Below are 24,771 nucleotides of genomic sequence, written 5' to 3' on the forward strand. Positions count from 1 at the left end.
CGGCATTCTATTTTTCAATGCATTGTGGGATTTTTGGAGTGTCCTCTGTGTATTTTTATAAAAAACGCCCATTAACGCTAACGCTGTAAAACGCTCATAAACGCTAGTATAAAACGCTGTTAAAAGCAGGTTTTTAAACCAGCGTTTTGTGCCAGCAATCTGGCGTCCAGAAATAGCTTTTTTGAGCTTCAGTGTGCATGGAGCCTTATTGTTGCAAGGTTTTTTCCCTCCTTGTTTGCATCCCTATAGTCAGCATGAAGATTCCTACTGCTTTATTTGTATCTGAGGTTGGATGGTCATCTGAAAGTCAGTATAAGGCTCCATGCGCACTGGAGCTCATAAACTGCAGTTTATTGGAGTTTGGGCGTTTTTTGTAAAAGCCCATAAACTCCACTCTATGTTAGCCTATGTGTCCATGCACACATGGACGTTTTTCAGCTTTAATGAGCAGTGGAGTTTATGGGCTTTTTTCTGAACACCAGAAATTCGCGTTCAAAGTGCCGTTTTTCAGCGCCAAAAAACGACAAACGCTGATAAATGCTCATAAACGCTTGTAAACGCTCATAAACGCTCGTTCATTAGTGTTCGGCATTCTATTTTTCAATGCATTGTGGGATTTTTGGAGTGTCCTCTGTGTATTTTTATAAAAAACGCCCATTAACGCTAACGCTGTAAAACGCTCATAAACGCTCATAAACGCTAGTATAAAACGCTGTTAAAAGCAGGTTTTTAAACCAGCGTTTTGTGCCAGCAATCTGGCGTCCAGAAATAGCTTTTTTGAGCTTCAGTGTGCATGGAGCCTTATTGTTGCAAGGTTTTTTCCCTCCTTGTTTGCATCCCTATAGTCAGCATGAAGATTCCTACTGCTTTATTTGTATCTGAGGTTGGATGGTCATCTGAAAGTCAGTATAAGGCTCCATGCACACTGGAGCTCATAAACTGCAGTTTATTGGAGTTTGGGCGTTTTTTTTAAAAGCCCATAAACTCCACTCTATGTTAGCCTATGTGTCCATGCACACATGGCCGTTTTTCAGCTTTAATGAGCAGTGGAGTTTATGGGCTTTTTTCTGAACGCCAGAAATTTGCGTTCAAAGTGCAGTTTTTCACCGCCAAAAAACGACAAACGCTGATAAACGCTTATAAACGCGCGTTAATTAGTGTTCGGCATTCTATTTTTTCAATGCATTGTGGGAGTTTGGAATGTACTGTGGGATTTTTGGAGTGTCCTCTGTGTATTTTTATTGAAAACGCCCATAAACGCTAACGCTAATAAACGCACATAAACACTCATAAACGCTAGTACAAAACACTGTTAAAAGCAAGTTTTTCAACCAGCGTTTTCTGCCAGCAATCTGGCATCCAGAAAAAGCTTTTTTGAGCTTCAGTGTGCATGGAGCCTTAGAGGTTGTTCTCTATTTGTATTGTAGGAGATTTTTCTTATAGTTTTCAAGGCAATGTTTATGCTTGTATCCGTTTTGTTGCTGAGACCTTTTTATGGAATGATTCTGATGGTACTGAGTTGGCGCTACATGGGTCTGTGTATATACTGTGGTATCTAGTGGCTTGGCTGTGTGTATGATGACTCGTTTTGTTTGTTGGAGGTGTGAGCCTAAACTGTGGCAATCGTGGCATCGGTCACTGGGTTTTCTGTGAATAGAAATATGCAGTTTTCCATCCTTGATGGATACTGCGGTGTCTAGAAAATTCATATATGTGCTTGAATATTAAATTTTTAGTTTAATTGGAGGGTGAAATGTATTCAGCAACGGTGCACTTGTGGGACGTTAGAAAAAGTCCTGCAAGCAGCATCTTTGGGGCGGTTTGGGAGTGCTGTATACAACGCTCCTAAAACGCACCTGCCCATTGCCATGAATGAACTGCTTCCGAATCGTTTTTCAGCTGCAACATGGGTGTTTTTAACCCCTTCTTTGGGGTTTACAGTGCTCCGCTAGTGTCTGAAAAGCACCGCTAAAACGGCGGTAAAGCTCCGCTAACACAAGCTGCATTTTACTGCTAAAGCACGGGCTGCCCCAGTGTGAAAGGGGTCTAACGGCTTAAACCAGACCCCTCTATGCAAGACATGACTGTTTTGGTTTTTGGAAAGAACTTTAAAAATACTCCAGGAAAAGAAAACCTTTGAACTTCATATCATGATTTTGGCTGACATGAGATACAGTATAACAGACTGAATATGGACCTTAGCTTTTAGTTTTCCAACTATTCTCGCATCTGTGACTACTCCCCCTTCCCCATTCAATAGCCCACTTCTCTACTCCTATTTTGATTAACTTTCACACATCCTACTGTATGTGTGTATGTTCTTCCAGAGATTATCTTTGCAGATTTATTTCTTAACATTTAGCTAAACCTTTGTGTACCAGTACTGGTTGGACTGAGAAAAAGGGTAGGCCTTCCTGAAAATATAACTGCTATGCCATAAAAAAAAAAATAATAATAATAATTTAAATAGGAAACTTGGGTGAAGGTAGAACAGAGTATTGGAAGAAAAGACATTTAAGGCACCTGAATTCTGTAATATTAACTTCTTATACTTTTTGTGGAGTTCCTCTCGGTACTCTGGTTTCCTTTAACACTCAAGTCAATCTGGTAGGTTTATTGGTTCCTGTTTAAATCGGCCCTAGCATATTTCTGCATGTGTATATATATATGTGAGAAGGGGACCTTACACTGTAAGCTTCTTAGGGGCAGGGACTGATATGAATGTACAATACAGTATGTAAAGCGCTAAATTGTTGGCGCTAATATAAATACCTGTGATAAAAAAGTAATTTGATTGGTGATATAGAAGAGGTAGTCATTAACTTATCCCAATACTTTGTACCGATGACCCTCAGATAAAATGCCTTCTGTGTCTGGGTTCTTCCATACTTAGGGTGAGAGAGGGCACTGCCTTGTGCCATGATGTATAGTGAAGCGGGGGGGGGGGGCAGTGTAAAAGGGCCTTATCCATGCAAACATTAATGGCAATATACCTATTTGAGTCAGGGACTGGTCCCAATCCACCCATTAGAAGGCTTTTTCTGCTTTATACTGAAAAAGCATATGGATGGCTTCAAACCAGCTTTTGCTATCAGGTCAATGGTCTTGATGGTATGATCTCATGCTTCTCATAATGCATTAAAGTCAGTTTCATTGGGCTAATGATACATTGTAATATAGGACAGAATCGGATAGCTAGGATTTTTGTGAAAAGCTTGAGGTCATCGTTCAGAAGAGAGGTTGACCTATAACTAGCATATTTAAATTGATCTTTGCCCTTGGGAAAATCATATATTGGCAAGTTGTACATCCAACGGGGTGATTATGACCATGTGATAGTGTTAAATGCCTCTAGAAATTAGGACAACTGGGGTAGGAATATTTTTTCATATTTTATGATAAGGCTAATAGGGTCAGGGGTCTTTTCATGGAACGTTTCTGAAAATGCCCAAAGTAGTTTGTAAAGGTGATGATGGATATTAAGGACTGCACCTTTACTTTCCTTAGGCAGGGGAAGGATATATATTTCAAATATGAGGTTATGGCAGATTGTTTACCATTATGTGCTATTTGTTTTATAAGTCTGTACAAAAGGAGCGAAAGGTATCTGAACTATTGGGTGTGGTGTGACGCTCACATCCTTTTGGAATTGTTGGGTATTTAAGACTGTGCTTTTTGGGCACAAAGTGCATTTGCAAGGGGGATGTTGCACTTTCCATTCATAGAGTGTCGGTTTCTCCTCAAAAGAGTTATGCCGCGTACACACGACCGGACTTTTTGACAGCAAAGGTCCGACAGAACAAATCCGACGGACTATTTGATCATGTGTGTGGGCTCCATCGGACCTTTGCTTGCCAAAAATCCGACATACTTTAGAAATAGAACATGTTTTAAATGTTCCCGCCGGAACTCCGCTGGACCCAGTTCCTAGTGGGAAACCTGTACGTCTGTATGCTGGTCTGACGGACCAAATACGACGCACTGGCAGCTACAGCACCTGCCCGCGAGAATGTTTTCAGCACGGTTCCCGGGGACAGAGTACTGTACATCTCTCGCTGGCTGGAATAGGAAAAATACATTGTCCTATCGCAGTGAGGGGGAATGCCCCTCCAGGGGTATACCAGGCCCTTAGGTCTGGTATTGATTTTAAGGGGAACCCCCTACGCCAAAAAACCGGCCTGGGGTCCCCCCAAAATCTAAACCAGACCCTTATCCAAGCACGCAGCCCGGCCGATCAGGAAAGGGGGTGGGGACGAGCGAGCGCCCCCCTCCTGAGCCATACCAGGCCGCATGCCCTCAATATGGGGAGGTGGGTGCTTTGGGGAAAGGGGGCGCTCTGCGTGGCCCCCGCCCCAAAGCACCTTGTCCCCATGTTGATGAGGACAACGGCCTCTTCCCAACAACCCTGGCCATTGGTTGTCGGGGTCTGCAGGCGGGGGGCTTATTGGAATCCGGGAGCCCCCTTTAATAAGGGGGTCCCCTGATCCCGGTCTCCCACCCTATGTGAATGAGTGTGGTGTACATCGCACCCCTACCCATTCACCTTGGGGAAAAAGTGTCAATTAAAAAAACACACTACACAGGCTTTTAAAGTAATTTATTAGGCAGCACCGGGGGTCTTCTTTCGACTTCTCCGCTCTCTCTGGTTCTTCTGCCGGGCTCCACCACTATCTTCTGCTCTTTTGCCGCTCTTTTGCTAGTGGTGGCCCGCCTTTCTCCTTCGTCACTGTCGTCTTCTTCTTCCTTCTTCCTTCCTCTGTTCTTCCAATGTTGACACAACGCTCTCTTCCGCTGTAATGCTGTGGATATGGTGAGCGATGAATTATATAGGCATAAGGGGTGGGGTCACCGTGTGATGTCACCCTGCGACCCCACCCTTATGACGTCAGTCCCAGCATGCCCGGAACTGTGACATCATAAGGGGCGGGTCACCGGGTGACATCACACGTTGACCCCGCCCCCTTATGCCTATATAAGTCATCGCTCACCATGTCCACAGCATTACAGCGGGAGAGAGCATTGTGTCAACATCGGAAGAACAGAAGGAGGAGGAAGAAGACGGTGATGATGACGAAGGAGAAAGCCGGGCCACCGCTAGCAAAAGAGCAGAATATAGCGGTGGAGCTTGGCAGAAAAAACGGAGAGCGCAGAGAAGTCAGAAGAAGACCCCCAAAGTCGGAAGAAGACCCCCTGAGCTGCCTAAGAAACTACTTTAAAAACCTGTGTAGTGTGTTTTTTAAATTTTTTTATTGACACTTTTGCCCCAGGTGAATGGGTAGGGTTACGCCATACTTATTCACACAGGGTGGGGGGCCCGGGATCAAGGGGCCCCATTATTAAAGGGGGCTCCCGGATTCTGATAAGCCCCCCGCCCGCAGACCCCAACAACTAATGGCTAGGGTTGTGGGAAGAGGACCTTGTCCTCATCAACATGGGGACAGGTGCCTTGGGGTGGGGGGTCAGCAGGGCGCCCCCTTTCCCCAAGGTACCCACCCCCCCATGTTGAGGGCATGCGGCCTGGTACGGCTCAGAAGGGGGGGGCTCTTGCTCGTCCCCACTCCCTTTCCTGGCCGGCAGGGCTGCGTGTTCAGATAAGGGTCTGGTATGGATTTTGGGGGGACCCCACATTTTTTTTGGCGTTGGGGGTTCTCTTTAAAATACATACCAGGCGATGGGGCTCGCAAGGTGTAAATCTCTCCGATAAAAGCGGCGAGATTTACTTTTCTAGTCCCGTCGTAACTCAGCATGTTCAAAATGAATGGACTTTATTCCGTGTGTGGGCAAGTCCGTTCATTTGGAAGTCCGTCAGAACTCCGCCGGGAAGTCTGGCGAACCTAGTCTGCTGAAAAGTCCGGTCATGTATGGGCAAGTCCATTCGTTTGGAAAGTCCGCCGGACCCTAGTCTGCTGGAAAGTCCGGTCATGTATACACGCCATTAATCTTGTATAAGGAATTTGATCTTAGTGTTTCCCTCATGTTGGTCAGTTCAGATTCCAGTTGCTTGGAGTTGGTATGTTTATGATAAGTTAGCAGTTGATGGTTCTGTTATAGCAGATTGTTCGATGTTTCTTCCCTAGCCTTTTGGTTTAGTGACCATGGTTTATAAGTATCCCTACTTAAAAAATAGCTTGTATTCAATTGCATTTGGGAAGATGTAGGCTGTAGGGAAAGAGCCCTACATCTGTGCTGGAGAGCAGAGGCAAGGATGCTTGTTTAACCAGGAAAAAGTAAATCGTAGAGTTGGTTCCATGAATGGGCAAATAATAGATGAAGTCCTTTTTAATTTTGGATGAAAAAAATCTCTAGATGTCAATATTCTATTATGGGCTGCAAGGGAAAAATGTTAGGTACTCTTGGAAATATTTTTTGGTGGTGTAGGGCAAAGTTGAAGCCCCCACCTAAAATCAGAGTCTCTTCCATGAATCTATCAAGTTTGTCCAGCAGATTTTCCAAGTATGAAATATACAGTAATTAGCATTAGGAAACATTTGCCAGATTGAACACTTGAAATTAAATATTACCTTTTTAATAAGTATTTGCCCTGAGAAACTGATTCCGAGGCCAAGACAATCATGGTAAATATTTTACTGGTGCAAACAAAGTTGTTTGGTTCACCAGATGTTCTCCTTTTATTTATTTATTTTTACAAGAAAAAGGAGAAACAAAAAACAAAAAATAAAATAAAAAATGAAAGCTGCTTGATATTAAAGATTTCATAAAAGCTTTACCACGTTTGCACTGTGTACCACTTTAAAATCTTGTGTGGTGCTTAGGGTTGATTTACTAAGAAGAAGGCACTGCACCATTCATACCTTAATTTGTGCGCTGGAAAATTCATTAATAGAACGTGTGAACTGGCGCACATTGAAGCGCAAATAGCAATAATAAATACCCGCACATGTAAACTGCAACTGGTGCAAGGGTAACTGTGGTTTTCTCATTGATAATAGCGTACGCCAAATACAATTGGTTAATTTCATCTAATTGGATGTGTCTTGGTAGGCAATTAGTAGGTGTTCCCTGTTAATGAACCCTTTTGATGCTAATCTCATTCCTATCACTTCTAATATATCTTTGAAATGTGTTTTTTTTTTTTTTTTTTATTATTTCTTTTTTTACCCAAATCTTTCAATACATTACAAAGAACAGAGAAGTATTTCTAAACCTAATAAATTAATATTTTCAGAGCTTGATCTTTAAAGGTGGCCATACACTGCAATCAGCTAGATCTTAAATACATTAGATTTAGTGAAATAGCCTGTTTGATTTCCTATCATTTGAATTATTGTTCAAGTGTGTCTTCCTATTACCTATTTTGCCAAAATATTGAGTTGTACGTAGATTGGCCAATCAGATTGCATAGTGCAGGACCATCTTAAGTGCTAAATTTGGAATGTAGATGTACCATGGCCCACTTGTATTTCCCAAACAATATTTCTTGGGCATTATACAAGGCACATGAGAAACCACCTTTTTCAAGACGTGCTAGAGTGATCAGGAATCTTCAAACTACAGATCTCCAGCTGTTGCGGAACTACACATCCCATGAGGCATTGTAAAACTCTGACATTCAGACATGACAACACATGATGGGAATTGTAGTTCCTGAACAACTGAGGGGCCACAGTTGGAAGACCCCTGTGCTAGACCATTATTATGCCTACAGATTTGGGAGTGTGGCATCCGCCCCAACTTCTCTCTGCTGGTGGACACAAGACCAAATCTCTGTATATATACAGTTGTGCTCATAAGTTTACATACCCTGGCAGAATTTATGATTTTTTGGCCATCTTTCAGAGAATATGAATAACACAAAAAACTTTCTTTCACTGGTTAGTGTTTGGCTGAAGCCATTTATTATCAATCAACCATGTTTACTCTTTTTAAATTATAAGCACAACAAACTACCCAAATTACCCTAATCAAATGTTTACATACCCTGGTCATTTTAGCCTGATAACATGCACACAAGTTGAGACAAAGGGGTTTGAATAGTTTATTAAAGGTAACCATCAGCACCTGTGATCTGTTTTCTTGTAATTAATGTGTGTGTATAAAAGGTCAATGAGTTTCTGGACTCCTGATAGACCTTTGCATCTTTCATCCAGTGCTGCATTGACGTTTCTGGATTCCGAGACATGGGTAAAGCAAAAGAATTGTCAAAGGATCTGCGGGAAAAGGTAGTTGAACTGTATAAAACAGAAAAGGGATATAAAAAGATATACAAGGAATTAAGAATGCCAATCAGCAGTGTTCAAACTCTATTCAAAAAGTGGAAAATGAGGGGGTTCAGTTAAAATCAAACCACGTTCAGGTAGATCAACTAAAATTTCAGCCACAAGTGCCAGGAAAATGGTTTGGGATGCAAAGAGAAACCCACAAATAACTTCAGGTGAATTACAGGACTCTCTGAAAACATATGGTGTGGCTGTTTCAAGATGCACAATAAGGAGGCACTTGAAGAAAGATAGGCTGCATGGTCGAGTCACCAGAAGAAAGCCATTACTACGCAAATGCCACAAAGTATCCCACTTACAATACGCCAAAAAGCACAGAGACAAGCCTCAAACCTTCTGGCACAAAGTCATTTGGAGTGATGAGACCATAATTGAGCTTTTTGTTCACCACTATAAACATTACATCTGGAGAGGAGTCAACATTGCCTATGATGAAAGGTACACCATTTCTACTGTGAAACACGGAGGTGGATCACCGATGTTTTGGGGATGTGTGAGCTACAAAGGCACAGGAAATTTGGTCAAAATTGATGGCTAGATGAATGCAGTACGTTATCAAAATATAGTGGGAGGAACATTTTGCATTCATCACCCAGGAAGCTGTGCATGGGACGTACTTGGACATTCCAACATGACAATGATCCAAAACACAAGGCCAAGTCGACCTGTCATTGGCTACAGCAGAATACAGTGAAGGTTTTGGAGTGGCCATCTCAGTCTCCTGACCTCAATATCATTGAACCACTCTGGGAAGATCTCAAATGTGCAGTTCATGCAAGACAGCCCAAGAATTTTCAGGAACTGGAGGCTTTTTGCCAAAAGGAATGGGCATCTTTACCATCTGAGAAGATAACGAGCTTCATCCCCAAATACCACAAAAGACTTCAAGCTGTCATTGATGTTAAAGGTATTAAGAAGTGGGGTGTGTAAACTTTTCATGAGTCATTTGGGTAGTTTTTGTTGTGATTATGATTTAAAAAGAGTAAACGCAGTTGATTGATAATGAATGGCTTCAGCCAAACACTAACCATGAGTGAAAGAAAAGTTTTTTTATGTTATCATTCATAGTCTCTAAAAAATGGCCAAGAAATCATAAATTCTGCCATCTTGGACTTTGGGGTTTATTTACTAAAGGCAACTCCACTTTGCACTACAAGTGCACTTGGAAGTAAAATTGCTGGAGATCCGAGGGGGACATGCAAGGAAAAAAAAACTATCTTTGCTTCTACATGATTGGATGATAAAATCACACTAACACTCGCTTGGTTTCCCTCACATGCCCACAATTAGAATAGGATTGTCTTGAGCTAGAACTTTAGTTCACTACTCTAAATCCAGTGGTTCTCAAGCCTGTCCTCAAGTACCCCCAACAGGCCATGTTTGCAGGTTTTCCTTCATCTTGCACAGGTGCTTTAAATCAGAGTCAATGGCTTGGTATTTTGGACAGCTATTTTAGCTAAGATACATTCCCAAAACATGACCTGATGGGGGTACTTGAGGACTGAGGCTGAGAACCACTGCACTAAAATGGAAAAGTGAACAGTTGCCTCTCTGTAATTTTCCTTTCCTGGTGTCTATCCATGGTAGCATATGCACAATCCATGCGTATGCTGCCATGAAGGCACCAGGAAAGTAGCTTTTAGACAAATCACACCTTTTTTTTTTTTTTTTTTTCAGTTTTTGTTTCGCCATGCCAATCAGCCTAGTTGTTCTGCAAGTCGTGCATCTGTAGCATGTATGCAAAATGCTGCTTCAAAAATGTACGGCTTTAGAGAAAACTTTAGAGAAAACTTTAGAGAAAACTTACAAATCTACATTGCAATTGCAAGTTTTTAACCCAAAAACAAAAAATAGCCTGCCCCCCCCCAATACATACAAGGCCATTTGGGTCTGTTAAAGCGGTTCTCCACCCTAAAGTGGAAGTTCCGCTCATGTGATCCCTCCCCCCCCTCCGGTGCCACAATCGGCACCTTTCAGGGGGGAGGGGGTGCAGTTACCTGGATAATCCAGGTATCTGCACCCACTTCTGGAACAGACCACCGCAGATGCCCCCCCCCCGTTGTGTTCTGGGAAACACACAGTTCCCAGGACACAGCGGGGACCAGCAGAGACGCGCAACTTGCGCATGCGCAGTAGGGAACCGGGCAGTGAAGCCGCAACGCTTCACTTCCCGATTCCCTGACAAAGGATGGCGGCGGAGGAAGCAGAGAGACGAGCAATCGCTCATCATCTGCCGCCGACATCGCTGGACCCTGGGACAGGTAAGTGTCCATTTATTAAAAGTCAGCAGCTGCAATATTTGTAGCTGCTGGCTTTTAATATTTTTTTTTAAAGGTGCAGAACCGCTTTAAGGCTTAAAATGGGAAACCCCCACATGAAAAATACCACCCCAAACTAAAAAATAATGTGCCCCTCCCACATACTAACCCCTAGCCAAACACACAGCAAGACAGCCCATGAAAGGGGGGGGGGTGAATGCTTGGGGGCAGGAGGGGCTTGGACACCCCAAAAGTCAACCACCTTGTTCCCATATTCAGGGGGACAAGGGCCTCTTCCACACAACCCTAGGCTGGGGTTGTGGGGGGCTGCAGAAGGGGCAATTTACAGAATGTGGAAAGCCCCTTTAAACTGGTGGATACAAAGTGCTTTGTGGTTGGTATTGGGCTGAGCCCAACATGTCTCAAAGGCAGCCAGTTATGTTGAGTTCATGTGGTCTTGTATGGTTCAGGAGGGGGTTAGGCGATCACTCTTCTTGCCCCTTTCCTAGCTGGCCCTGTTGTATTCTCTGAAAAAGGATGTGGTTTGGATTGGTGAAGTCAGCTCACAGCCTTTTGAGAATGAAGTGGAGTTCCCCTTTAAAAGCAAAACTTAGCCCATGAAAATCCAAGGGGTTGGGGGGGAGATGAGCATTAGAGAATGGAGTCTAGCCCAAGGAAATTGTATGCATTAGAGGGGGAAGGTTAAATGCCCTTTTAGGAGGAGATAGAGGAGCGAGAGTCTTTTTACATCATTTTAACAAGGTGCATGTCGCATGTTGGCAACATAACATGCTAACATGACCCATGTGTCCTTAAAAAAAAAAAAAAATACATATAAAGGTAAACCAGCATAAAAAAAATTGTCACATTTAGAGCTGCGCCATGCAACCCATGCGATTGCATGTACGTTGCTTAACCACTTTCAGACCGGACAATTTTGCTGGTCAATGACCAGAGGTCTTTTTACACTTTGGCACTGCGCTGCTTTAACTGGTAATTGCGCGGTCATGCAATGTTGTACCCAAACAAAATTTGCGTCCTTTTTTTCCCACAAATAGAGCTTTCTTTTAAAGGTATTTGACTGACTCTGCGATTTTTATTTTTTGCGATATAAACGTAAAAAGACCGCAAATTTTGAAAAAAAATGATATTTTCTACTTTTTGTTATTAGAAAAATCCAATAAACTCAATTTTAGTCATACATTTAGGCCAAAATGTATTCAGCCACATGTCTTTGGTAAAAAAAAAAGTCAATAACTGTATATTTATGGGTTTGCGCAAAAGTTGTCACATCTACAAACTAAGGTACGTTTTCTGGAATTTACGCAGCTTTTAGTTTATGACTGCCTATCTCATTTCTTGAGGTGCTAAAATGGCAGGGCAGTACAAAACCCCCCCAAATGACCCCATTTTGGAAAGTAGACACCCTAAGGAAATTGATAAGAGGCATGTTGAGCCCATTGAATATTTTATTTTTTTGCCTCAAGCAAAATTTTTTTTTTTTTTTTTTTTTTTTACACAAAGTTGTCACTAAATGATATATTGCTCACACATGCCATGGTTATATGTAAAATTGTACCCCAAAATACATTCTGCTGCTTCTCCTGAGTACGGGGATACCACATGTGGTCGACTTTTTGGAAGCCTAGCCGCGTACGGGGCCCCCGAAAACCAAGCACCGCCTTCAGGATTTCTAAGGGCATACATTTGTAATTTCACTCCTCACTACCTATCACAGTTTTGAAGGCCATAAAATGCCAAGATGGCACAAAACCCCCCCAAATGACCCCATTTTAGAAAGTAGACACCCCAAGCTATTTGCTGAGAGGCATGTTAAGTCCATGGAATATTTTATATTTTGCCACAAGTTGCGGGAATATTACAAACTTTTATTTTTTATTTTTTCACAAAGTTGTCACTAAATGATATATTGCTCACACATGCCATGGGCATATGTGAAATGACACCCCAAAATAAATTCTGCTACTTCTCCTGAGTACGGGGATACCACATGTGTGGGACTTTTTGGGAGCCTAGCCGCGTACGGTGCCCCGAAAACCAAGCACTGCCTTCAGGATTTCTAAGGGTGTAAATTTTTGATTTTACTCCTCACTACCTATCGCAGTTTTGAAGGCCATAAAATGCCAAGATGGCACAAACCCCCCCCCCCCCCAAATGACCCCATTTTGGAAAGTAGACACCCCTAAATTTAGGGGTACACTAGTGAGACTCACAGGTAAAAAAGCACCTAGGCTGTCAGCGACTGTATCAAAACGCTACAAAAAAAACTGTTAGGGATCAGGCCTGACTCTGCGAACGCTGCAGTTATGTGTGTTGTGTTTTGTAAGTGACAGTGATCGATCGATACTGCACTTGGGTGGGCTGGGCTGGGCTTGGCGGAGGGGCTAAACGCAGGTGCTAGCAGGTATCTAGCAGGTATCTGGGCTGATCCCGCTAACAATGCGTTTTGGGAAACCTAAACTGCTGGCGACGCTAATATAGATCTGATCAGATACTATATTACTAAGGGAGGTGTATGCTTTGTGCGTGGGTGTTAGCGGTACTGGCACTAACCTGACGCTGCCTGGGGCGACGCAGACCTTATCTGACCCTCAAACTTATATCACCCGCCGGGTGATCAGGGGGTTAAACCTTTATTAGGTAATAAATGGCGGGTGCCCTGAAACTATAAAAAAATAACTAACCAACCAGCGTCACCTGTAACAGTTATATGGTGATCACTGGTGAAAGGGTTAACTAGGGGGCAATCAGGGGGCTTTATGCGGTAGTATATGGGGGTCCCTGGCGCTATAAAAAGCTGCGGCGAACCTAAATACCTACCTGCCTAACTAGCGTCACCTGTGACACTAATACGGCGATCAGAAAAATGATCGCTTATTAGGCTGGGTTCACACTGGAGCGATGCGGAAACGCCGCAAATCCGCGGCGGGTTCCCGCATCGCATGCCTCCCGGCGGCAGTTCACACTGCCCTATGCGAACTGCTGGGAGTGTCAGTGAAATGTTACTGACACCCCCAGATCAGTTCGCATATCGCAGTGCGATCTGCAAACTCGGATCGCATGGTGTGAATCCGCGGCGGGTTCCCGCATCACACTGCCCTATGCGAACTGCTGGGAGTGTCAGTGAAATGTTAATGACACCCCCAGATCAGTTCGCATATCGCAGTGCGATCTGCAAACTCGGACAGGAATCGGATCGCATGGTGTGAACACCCATGCGATCCGATTCTGCTGCGGACCAAAAAAAGGGTCCCATGCGAGTTTGCGGCCGGTGCGATGCGAATTCAGCCATACTATCTGTATGGCTGAACTCGAATCGCACAGAGATCGGATGTGATTTGCACTGCAGTGCGGTGCGAATTACATCCGTTCTCATAAACCGCTGCAATGTGAACCCAGCCTTAGTGACACTGGCGACGGGGGGTGATCACGGGGTTAAACCTTTATTGGGGGGGGGTTAGGGGGGTACCCTAGAACTAAAGGGGGCTAACCCTAACTGCCCTAACAGTTATTACAGTCACAAATGACACCAATGCAAAAAAAAAAAAATGCAATTGGTGTCACTGTGACTGGGGGTGCAGGGGTGATTGGGGGGTTGATCAGGGGGGGAAGGGGGGGTGAGAGTGTGCCTGGCATGTTCTACTGTGTAGTGTAGTGTTGGTGCAACTCACTGATCCTCTCTCCTCGGTGCCGGAACGAAAAATACCGACACGGAGGAGAGATTACATCACTTCCTCTGCCTGTGTTTACATTACAGGAGAGGAAGTGATGTCACGCTGCACTTCCATTCGTCAGGAGCGATCGCGAGGGGGTGGCCATGAACGAATGGCCGCCCCCTCATCCCGGATCGCTCCTGAACGGATTCCAACCACCGCTGGCACCGGGGGGGGCCCGATCGGGCCCCCCACCCGCGGGAAGGCAGGGACGTACAGGTACGCCCATATGCCTGCCCGTGCCATTCTGTCGACGTACATCGTCGTGCGGCGGTCGGCAACTGGTTAACATTTACTAAGATTTTGGCCATGTAGTGAACAAACTCATGTGAACGAGCGCAAGAGCCGCTTGTGCATGCGCACTGCTTACATTGATCTCATGCAGTTCTAAACGTACTTGCAGGCACAGCAGGCTTTCTCTGAAAAAATTACTTTCTCATTCTATTTTGGGCATATTTGTTACTTGGGCAGGTGTTACTAAACTTCCTCACATCACCCCATAATATTGGCACCTCCATCTTCTGTTTATATGGAATTGGAGATGTCGTGCACCATGTCCATAGTGGCGCACAAATTGCATTCTCTGAGATCGCTATAGTAAATGGGGGATTCAAGCTCTGTTACCGACGCACTGTGTCTTAAATATGGAAATGTGTGTTGCGCCTCGTCGTGCGCCTCTACTGATGGCGCACAGCTTTCGTAAATCACCCCCTTAGTCTGAAACAATAGTATTTTGGTAGGATAATACACTGTATTGGGCATATTGGGTATAATTTCTACTAGCTACATACAGTATGCAGCAAATTTACTTTATTAAACAGTAGAAATTAAAAAGTAGATACAGTATATAATTAAGAAGGATATTTTAGAAAATGTATTAAATAATGCTATTCCAAACTTTACTATTTAGGCAGAACCCGTTTAAACTTCATGTGTACTGAGAATTATTAGAATATTTTTTTTTTTATATCTTTTTGCAGATTCTGTACCAAGCAAACACTCTTTCTGGACTTTAGTGAAACTCCCCAAAATTCTGGTAATGTGTTTTACCATTGTTTCACTGAGCTCATGCCTAGCATTTTTGGACCCAACCATGTCGTTGTTTGTAATTGAAACAGTAAGTCTTCATTTTTTTTTTTGCTACCTTGATTTTAAGAATTTGAGTACATATCACCCTGTCTGTTTTGGATTGACTTTAGATTTGTGGAACTGAATTTGTTACAGTTGTGTACTGGAACAACTCTTGTCTATTTCTTCTAATAGTAATCATCTTGACTCTCAAAAGCATGCTTTTCTTTCTGAGTTTTGCAATCATAATTACAAAACGAATGGGGATGCAAACATTGAAGAGTAACTATAGTTTAAGGTTTTTTAACTTTATACACAAGCAATAGATCCATTTAGGGTGAACCTGTACTCCCAAGTTAAGCTTAAAAAGTAAAAATTACGTCCACAATGCTCCATCTAAAATCTACCCATTCACATGAAAAACCACCTACCTTTAACGTTGGAGTTGACTTAACGCCAACATACCATGCTTTAAAAACAACTTTGCAGCTTTACTAAAAGATATTACCCAATCCCTGCACAAATGAAAAATTGCCCTTGTCACTCCTGGGACTACCTCCTTACTTTTTCAAGCACTCTCACAGTTAAAAAAAAAAAATAAAAAAAAATCTACATGCGGGCTTGTTGAATTGTATTTTGAACCATAAAACTCATGCCGCGTACACACGACCAGACTTTCCGGCAGACTAGATCTGAAGGGATTAGTCTATCGGACAATCCAAATCGTGTGTGGGCTGGTCCGATTGTTTTTCAAAAAATAAATTTGACGGACTTAGAAATAGAACATATTTGAAATCTATCCGACCGACTCAATTCCTATGGACTAAAATCGAGAAAACCGTTAGTCTGTGTGCTGGTCCGATGGACAAAATACGAAGCAAGGGAAGTCACTGGCTATTGAACTTCCTTGTTTAGTCTTGTTTATATCATCACGTTTAAAACGAACGGACTTTCGAATGGACTTAGTCCGTTCATGTGTGGCCAAGTCCGTTCATTTGGAAAGTCACTCCACCAAAAGTCCATCGGGAAAACCGTCAGACCTAGTCTGCCGGAAAGTCCGGTCTTGTGTATGCGCCATTAGACTTCAAAAAGCAAAGTGTCCTTTCCACGCCTAAACCTAAGGAGGGCTGTAGTCCCAGATATATCCAGATATTATCTGGCAGCACAGTAATGAACGGTGGTCTAATTTTCCTGCCTTTAACAAATAGAATTTGTGAATCTATGGTTTGTCCTCATACACCCCAACTCCCTACTATGGAGCTGCAAAATGGACTTTGTACATGACATTGAGATCATGGATATCACAGATAAATGCAAATCATTTACAGATTTTAATATGTCAGGAAAGGGTCAGCCACATTAAAAACAAGAGACACCTGCCAAAGAAGTGTGGATGGTCTTTCTAATAAGCATTAAGCCTTATGTCACAAATTATGAGTTTTTATTTTTTACTTTATTGCTTGGTGCTATTTTTGTTAAATGAAATGCCTAGCAATAAATGTCACATGCTGTATACAGAAAAAATGCCAGGCTTTATTTAAAGTATGATCATCATCTATGTTTCCCCAACATCCCTGAACTTTCCTAGGTTTATTACATAGGATTAAAAAAGTAGACGTTAAATTGCTTGAAATCATCTGCAGTATTTTATTTTGTCACAAAACTTTAACATTTTAGAAGCTCTTTAATATATAAGTTCAAAGTTTGTGTTTTATGTTGAATTTTTTTTTTTGTTTGTTTGTCTTCAGTTTCATTTGAAAGTTGGATATGTTGGGCTGGTATTTCTTGGGCTTGCCATGTCTTATTCACTTAGTTCACCACTGCTTGGAATGATTAGCGACAAGTTACCAGTAAGTAGTCGATACAAAGAAAATTTGCTACTATTTAATCAACAATTGAGTTTATTTTTTTTGGTGATACATAAACAATATATGTATATATAGTATATCATGTTGGCTTTTTTTCTTTTATTACAATCAATCAATACAGCACCAAAGTATTACACATTGGACAAAATACAGTGTAACAGATAAAGAGACACTAGACACAATTGATGATGGGGTGGGAAAATGCCTTGTAATTGAGATGTTATGTCACTTTGCATCAGTTTTGTAGTTATTCTAAGTCTTTAGTAGAAGTATAAGAAGTTTTTATTTATTTTATGGTAGCAGACATGTGGTGTAGGTACAAAACTGAGTTCAAAACTCTACTCCATCTTCTTTTCTCTCAAACCAACCAAAATCTTCTAAAGGATAGTCAGATCTGCAACCCTACGGTCTTTGGACCGTATTTTGTCCCAAGGAGTGGTCGTGCCGGTCTCTCTTAGGGACAGGTTCAAAATATTCAAACCTGTTCACAGTCCCAAAACCCAGCAGGAGTATTAGTCCTATCCTGGACATAAAATAATCAAACCAAGTACCTTCATGTTCAAAATGTGACCTGGAATTCACAAGCTTGGCTATTGCCTTTCTGAGACAAGGGGGATATGTAGCATTAGTAGACATCCAAGATGCTTATCTACATATTTCCATTTTCTAACCTTATAATCACTTCCTGCACTTTGCAGTAGGAGACAAACACTTGCAATTTGTTGTACTACCCCTGTACCCTGAATATTCGCAAAAGTACTTGCACGTCTTCACACCCTCTTAGGAACTCGGGGCATTCAGGTTACAGGGTACCTAGATGACCACCTTCTGAAGTACGCCTCCTGAAAATGTCTTAAGGACTATTCAAATGCTTGAGACCTTTGGCTGAGTAACCACATTTCAAAAGTCTACTCTCCAACCTTTTCTTTGCCTAGCATACTTTGGACTCATTTCAAACACTGACCAGGGCAAGGTGTTTCTCCCAGGAAACAAAATTCTCTCTCTATGATCTCATGCCTTCTTAATGTGGTATTAAACCTAAAAGTAAAAAAATTATTATATTGCATCTTACTAATTCTTAGATGTGATAGCTGCATTAGTTTTCTTCTTTAGGATTGTTTTCCTCTGTTTTCACCTGGTGATCTGGCCAGTAAGTCTGTTGTTTTTTTCTAAAGAATACGTTTTACTCCAACTGTAGTCGATTAGAGTGTTACGACAAAGCGTTTACCAGGGAACATGATCATCCAACTAACCCCTTATCAACAAATTTGAGTTCAGAGCGCTAAAGCTAGCTCTGAGCTATTGCACCCTACTTCTTCATGGTCAACTGTTCAGCGTAAATAAGAAAGTGCCATGACTGTGGCTTATAACAACTGACAACAGGAAATTAGATGTCAGATAGCCTAAATGGAAGTAAATCTGATCATCTCATGGATGGAGAAATAGTGTCTAGCCACCTCTGCTGTTCACATCCCAGGAGTGGACAGTTGGAAGGTGGATTACCTCAGTCATCACCACTTTGACCAGAGGTAATGACCCTTTATCCTGACATCTTCAATCTCCTATGTCAAAAATGGGAAAATCCAGATGTGGACATCTTTGCCTCCAGATACAACAAGTTACCCCTGTTTCTAGCTAAAACCAAGGATCTTCTACCACTGGCATTGGATGCTCAGATAATTCCCTAGATCCTGTCCCAGTTCATTCATGCCTTTCGTCCAGTGCAAATTCTGCCTCAACTGTTCAGCAAAATAGAGCAAATCAGTGATTCTCGTTGCACCTAACTGGCCCAGGAGAACCTGGTATACAGAAATATTCAAATTTCTAGGAGACAATCCTTGGCCTCTTACAAACAAGCCCGCCTTTCTTTCTCAGGGTCCCTTGTTCCATCCTGCTTCTCAATCACTGGCTTTAATTGCATGGCTATTAAAACCAATGTCTCGAATGACAGGTGTTTCTTGGATTCTGTCATTCTCACATTGCTCACTGCCAGATAAGTCACTCTTGCAATGAGACATTTTTGACCCTTCACATAGACAAAGTAGTCTTGCACGTAAGCCCTACCTTTCTGCCTCTTTGCCAGTTTTCAAACCCATGAAGGTACTAGCCTAAAACCCAGTGACTGTGAATATACAGCCCGTGTCCCATGCTGTACGCCAAGATACTTCATGGAATTTCCAAGTAAGCCAAAATTCCTCTTTATATGAAGACCTTCAAGTTAATCCACTAGTACCTGTATCTTACATATTATTTTTTTTATTAGGAAAAGAGGAAATGGCTTATTATTGCTGGCTGTCTTGGTACTGCAGCGTGCTTTTCCATGTTAGGGCCTGCCCCTATATTTCACATTGAAAGGTATGTATCCATTTTAGAGAATATCCTTTTGACTCCTCAGGACATGTATTATTCATTTAATCAACTGTCTTCACCAGTATTTACTGTTACATTGGAGAAGAGAAAAAAAAAAAGTTGGGTGAATTATAGTAAGGAAACAAGTGTATAAAAAATCTTTACATTAATGAATGAATTCATGCATGCACACAGCATTTACACACAAGACTTTTTATTAACTGAATGTAGATCATCCTTTTATATTTTATAGCCCTAATATCTTGCGTTTGTGTGATTTAAAAGATAATTACATATTTAAAGTTATACTAAATACACACTGTTTTATTTACATTGTACCTTCTCATTCTGTATAAGGATTATGTCACTGTAATTACCGTATTTTAGCAACAACAAAAATCGTAGGAACCTTTTTCCTAATAGATATACAGCTGTCACATGACCCAGCTCTTTCCCAGTCTGTCTGCAGGGAAACATAAGCAGGAGGAGCTTCCAGTCCTCTGCTGCTGGTCACATGTTCAAAATAAACAACAGCAACAAAAAAAAAAAAAACAGGCTTTGGGATACAGCATAAAAATAAAAAATATCAAACTGTTATAAATTGTCATTCTAATATATATTTGAAATCAAATCTTTATAAATTTTTTGCAATAACATGGTGTGGACAGGTTTCTGCCAGTAACAGGCTGTGTCATGCCCTTCCAGTCTGTGTCTTAGAATAACAGGGAGGTGAAGCTTCCATCAATCAAAATGTGCTATCCCACCTCCATTCTGTTTAGGTGGTTAGTGGGTATGAAGTCAAATACCAATGCAGCAGTATTTTGTGGGTTCATTCTCATAAATTAACACTCTTTGCCACTGTGTATGAAGTGTTTTTGCCATTGCTCTGTGGTATAAGAGGTGCCCATGTCTCGTTCCCATGCTTTAATGGCTATGGATTTTGTGAATCCATTTTTGTTAAAGATGTTGTAGAATAACGAAATACCTTTTGATATTAGTGGAGGGAGTGGTGAGGTATAGAACTGCTTTCCAAGGAAATAAAGTAGAGGTATGAGGATTAGTTAGTATGAAGAAAATTTGTGATTTTGAGGTATCTGTATTGGTCATGGTCTTCTAGGCCATATTCTAACTGTATGGTCCTAAATGTTTGGGGTGTAGGGCACACCATAAGATCTGCTACAACTTGTATACCTTTAGCTACCCAATGTGTTATGTGTAAGTCCGGAATGATCATGGGTATGCTAGAGATGGGAAGTGAAAGGGTTTTTGTTAGTCTATAAACTGCATAATTAAGAGCGTCTTCCATGCTTGTAGTGTGGCCGAAAACATTTTATAAGAGATAGGGACTTTAAGGAAAACAAGGTCTGGTAAGGCCCAATGATTCCATCCCTAGGGACTTTAAATGATAACACGGCCTGGTAAGGTCGTGAATATCCATCCCAATTACATTAACCATCAAGGGGGGGGAAATAATTTACAAAGGGGGGGGGGGGTGGGACTTTAAATGCAGCACATGGAAGCAAAACAATAAAAGGGCGAATGTGAAGGAGTTTTATTGATACATCCATCTAGATATACAAAAATACATAATAATAATACAAATAAATAAATACAAATTGATAATGCCAAATAACATACATATAATGATACATATGATAATAAATCCATTAAAAATACACTACAATTAAGTGCATTTATAATATAAAGTAAACAAAACAATATAAGAATAAATATAAAAATAAATAATGAATTCATATGATGTAAACAATAAAGCTTTTCCTCATTCGTCTCTAAAGGACATGGTATATGACAATACTTTAAAGGTAAAATCCGCAGGACCTATGACCTCACTAAAGCTGAAGGGGGAGTAAGAATTCTATATTGACATAGAGGTCTTAATACAATTTGGTAAATACATAGAAACCGGTAGCTCTACGCGTTTCGTGACTTAACCGCCACTCATCAGGAGCGAGCATATATGGGATCTAAGAAAAGAAATTTTTATATGAAAATAGAGAAATTAATTAAATATATATCAAAAAAAAGTAGTTTATAGTAGGGGATAGAGCTGTTTTAATATGTGTGTGGAATGTGCTGGTCAATCACACATTATATAAGTTGGTTCAAGGGATCTGAGATTTCTCTAGTTCTAGCCATGTAGTGTCGCTTGACTGGGGGAACCATGTTTATACCTGTGCAAGAATCGCGTGGTAGTCTTTAAGTCAGGGGTCTCAAACTGGCGGCCCTCCAGCTGTTGCGAAACTACAAGTCCCATCATGCCTCTGGCTGTGGGAGCCATGCTTGTAACTGTCAGCCTTGCAATGCATCATGGGACTTGTAGTTTTGCAACAGTTGGAGGGCCACCAGTTTGAGACCCCTGCTTTAAGTAGTACATGTCCTACCCCCCCCCCGTTTCCTTGAAGCTACTAGTTTTCTAAACTCACATCTTGCCCCTTTTCTTTGCCATAAATATCTATTTATCAATGATTGGGCAATGGAGAAGAAGGAATTTGAGACCGGTATAGGCAGAGTCCTGAATAAAGCAATTGCGGCAATACTACCATCTTGAAAGTTGCTAAGCGTCCTGACCATGACATTTCCACGTTCGCTATATCCTGGAGTTTTCTACATAGTATACTGAGGAATGGTGTGTAATTGGCCCTAACTAGGTTCTCTATGATTGCTGTTAATGGTATACCCAAATATTTTATCCCGTCATCTTTCCAAGTGTATGGGAACCAAGTTTTGCTTGGAAGGATGGGCCAATACTTGATCCCTTTTATATATGACTTGCTTTCATTGACTTTATAGTATGAGACCTGATTAAATAGTTCCAACCGAAGCCAGGGAAGTTTCTGCCTCCTGTGAGTATCATAATTATGTCTTCCGTGAATAGGCTAATGGTGTGGGTAGAGTTTTGTATTGGGAATAATATAATGTCAGGGTGTGTTCGGATATAGGTATCTAAGGGTTCCATTAGCAAGTTGAATATCAGTGGGGGCAGAAGGCATCCCTGCCTAGTTCTATTTTTGAGATGTCAAAGGGTTTGGATAAAACTCAGAGGTATATACCTGGGCAGATGGTTTATAGTAGAGGGCCAAAATTACTGAAAGGATGGGACCAGAGAACCCAAACTTTTCCAATACCTGGGCTAGGTATTACCAATGTATTTGATCAAAGGCCTTCTCTGCATCCAATGCCAATAGCAGAGAAGGCCTTTTATTGAGCTTAGCCAAATAGGGAATGTTCGTTAATCGGCGTGTAGCATCAGAGGTCTCTGGTAAACCCTGTCTGATCTGGCTGAATAAGAAGGGGGAGTATATCTATTAGGCATGTAGCAATGAGTTTGGCATATAATTTAAAAATCAATATTCAGTAATGAAATGGGTCTAAAGTTTGGAGGCATAGTTGGTTCCTTCCCTGGCTTTTACAAACTCACAATCGATGCCTTCAGCATCTCAAGTAGCAAGGAGAAAGAGGCCACAGTAGTGTTAAAAGTACAGTCTAAGGAGTAAGTAAGGAGCCAGCAGGAGTAATCCCCAGTGAATCCATCTGGGCCTGGAGATTTATTCGCTGGGAGAGATTCAATTTCTTTATAAATCTCTGCTGGGCTGAAGGGTAAATTTAGTGTCTGTAGAAGGTCTTGGGAAAGTTTAGGTAGATCTCATTTCTGTAAAAATTTGCTGATTAGGTCATGGTTGAACTGCTCTTTTAAAACTCACAAATGACCTACTAACTGCAAAAACCAACGGACACTATTCTGTACTCCTACTTCTGGACCTTTCAGCTGCCTTTGACATGGTTGACCACCCCCTCCTCCTCAAAAAACATTACTCCTTTGGTCTCAGTGACTGTGCTCTTTAGTGGCTCTCATCCTACCTATCCCAATGCACCTTCAGTGTCACTTACAATTCTACTTCCTCCACTCCTCTTCCCTTCTCTGTCAGAGTCCCCCAAGGTTCTGTTCTTGGACCTTTTTTATTTTCAATCTACACCTCTTCCCTGGGTCAGCTGATAGCCACTCCCGGCTTTCAATATAATTTGTACGCTGACGACACACAAATCTATCTCTCCACCCCTCAACTCACCCCATCAGTCTCCTCACGCATCAATAACTTACTAACAGACATATCTGTATGGATGTCACACCACTTCCTCAAACTCAACTTGTCCAAAACCGAACTTATAAGCAATGGCACAATCATCCACCCATCCCCACATGTCAGGGTGCTAGATGTTATGCTGGACTCTGAACTCTCCTTTCAGCCCCACATCCAATCACTTTCCAAAGCTTGCCGCCTCAACCTCCGAAACATCTCTAAACTACGTCCCTTTCTAACCAATGAAACCACAAAGCTCCTGATTCACTCCCTGGTTATCTCTCGCCTTGACTACTGCAACTCCCTCCTCATTGGCATACCTTTAAATAGACTATCCCCCATTCAGTCTATCATGAATGCTGCTGCCAGACTCATCCACCTTACAAACCGCAGTGTCTGCTATCCCTCTCTACCAATCCCTCCATTGGCTTCCACTTGCCCAACAAATTAAATTCAAAATACTAACACTTACTATATTTATTGGCGTATAACACGCGTCGACGTATAACACACACCCCCAAGTTTAGGAGGCAATTAAAAAAAACGAAAAAACTGTTAGGAGGGAAACTTACATTTAAATGCCCATCAATGCAGCCTTATCAGTGTCATTTGCAGCCTTGCATTGCAGCCTTTTCAGTCATTTGCAGCCTTGTAAGTTGTTTGCAGCCTTGCATTCACAGCCTTGTCAGTCGTATACAGCCTTGCATTTGCAGTCTTGTCAGTCATTTACCGTTTAAAAATGGCGCCGGTAGTTGTCGGCCGTTCTCGGCGGCTTTCGTCCACACTCGGCCGTTCTCTGCGGCTTTCGGCTTTTCGAAAGCTGCCGAGAATGGCCGAGTGCGACCGAAAATACACGGAAGCCGCAGATAGCGACAGAAAGCCCTAGCAACAGCGGGGGATCGGCGAATAACACGCACCCCCGATTTCCCCCTGATTTTAGGGCGAAAAAAGTGCGTGTTATACGCCGATAAATACAGTACTTACAAAGCCATCCACAATTCTGCCCCCAGCTACATCACTAGCCTAGTCTCAAAATACCAACCTAATCACCCACTTCGTTTCTCCCAAGACCTCCTGCTCTCTAGCTCCCTCATCACCTCCTCCCATATCCGCCTCCAGGACTTCTCCCGAACCTCGCCCATCCTCTGGAACTCACT

The 24,771-nt window shown here is 42.0% G+C and overlaps 1 protein-coding gene across 4 annotated transcripts in view; it reads left to right on the forward strand.

Moving 5' to 3' along the window:
- Positions 1-24,771, forward strand: part of SLC18B1 (solute carrier family 18 member B1) — an 80,746-nt gene that overhangs the window by 39,766 nt on the left and 16,209 nt on the right. For all 4 annotated transcript variants that reach the window (XM_077486850.1, XM_077486851.1, XM_077486852.1 and 1 more), the window contains exons 7-9: positions 15,210-15,346; positions 17,046-17,147; positions 19,429-19,520. In XM_077486850.1, coding sequence (XP_077342976.1) covers positions 15,210-15,346; positions 17,046-17,147; positions 19,429-19,520 — 331 coding nt within the window. The remainder of the gene's footprint in view (positions 1-15,209; positions 15,347-17,045; positions 17,148-19,428; positions 19,521-24,771) is intronic.

This window comes from Lithobates pipiens, unplaced genomic scaffold, assembly GCF_037356315.1.
Source record: "Lithobates pipiens isolate NorthernLeopardFrog02 unplaced genomic scaffold, aLitPip1_a1.2 Scaffold_18, whole genome shotgun sequence".
Classification (NCBI taxonomy): domain Eukaryota; kingdom Metazoa; phylum Chordata; class Amphibia; order Anura; family Ranidae; genus Lithobates; species Lithobates pipiens.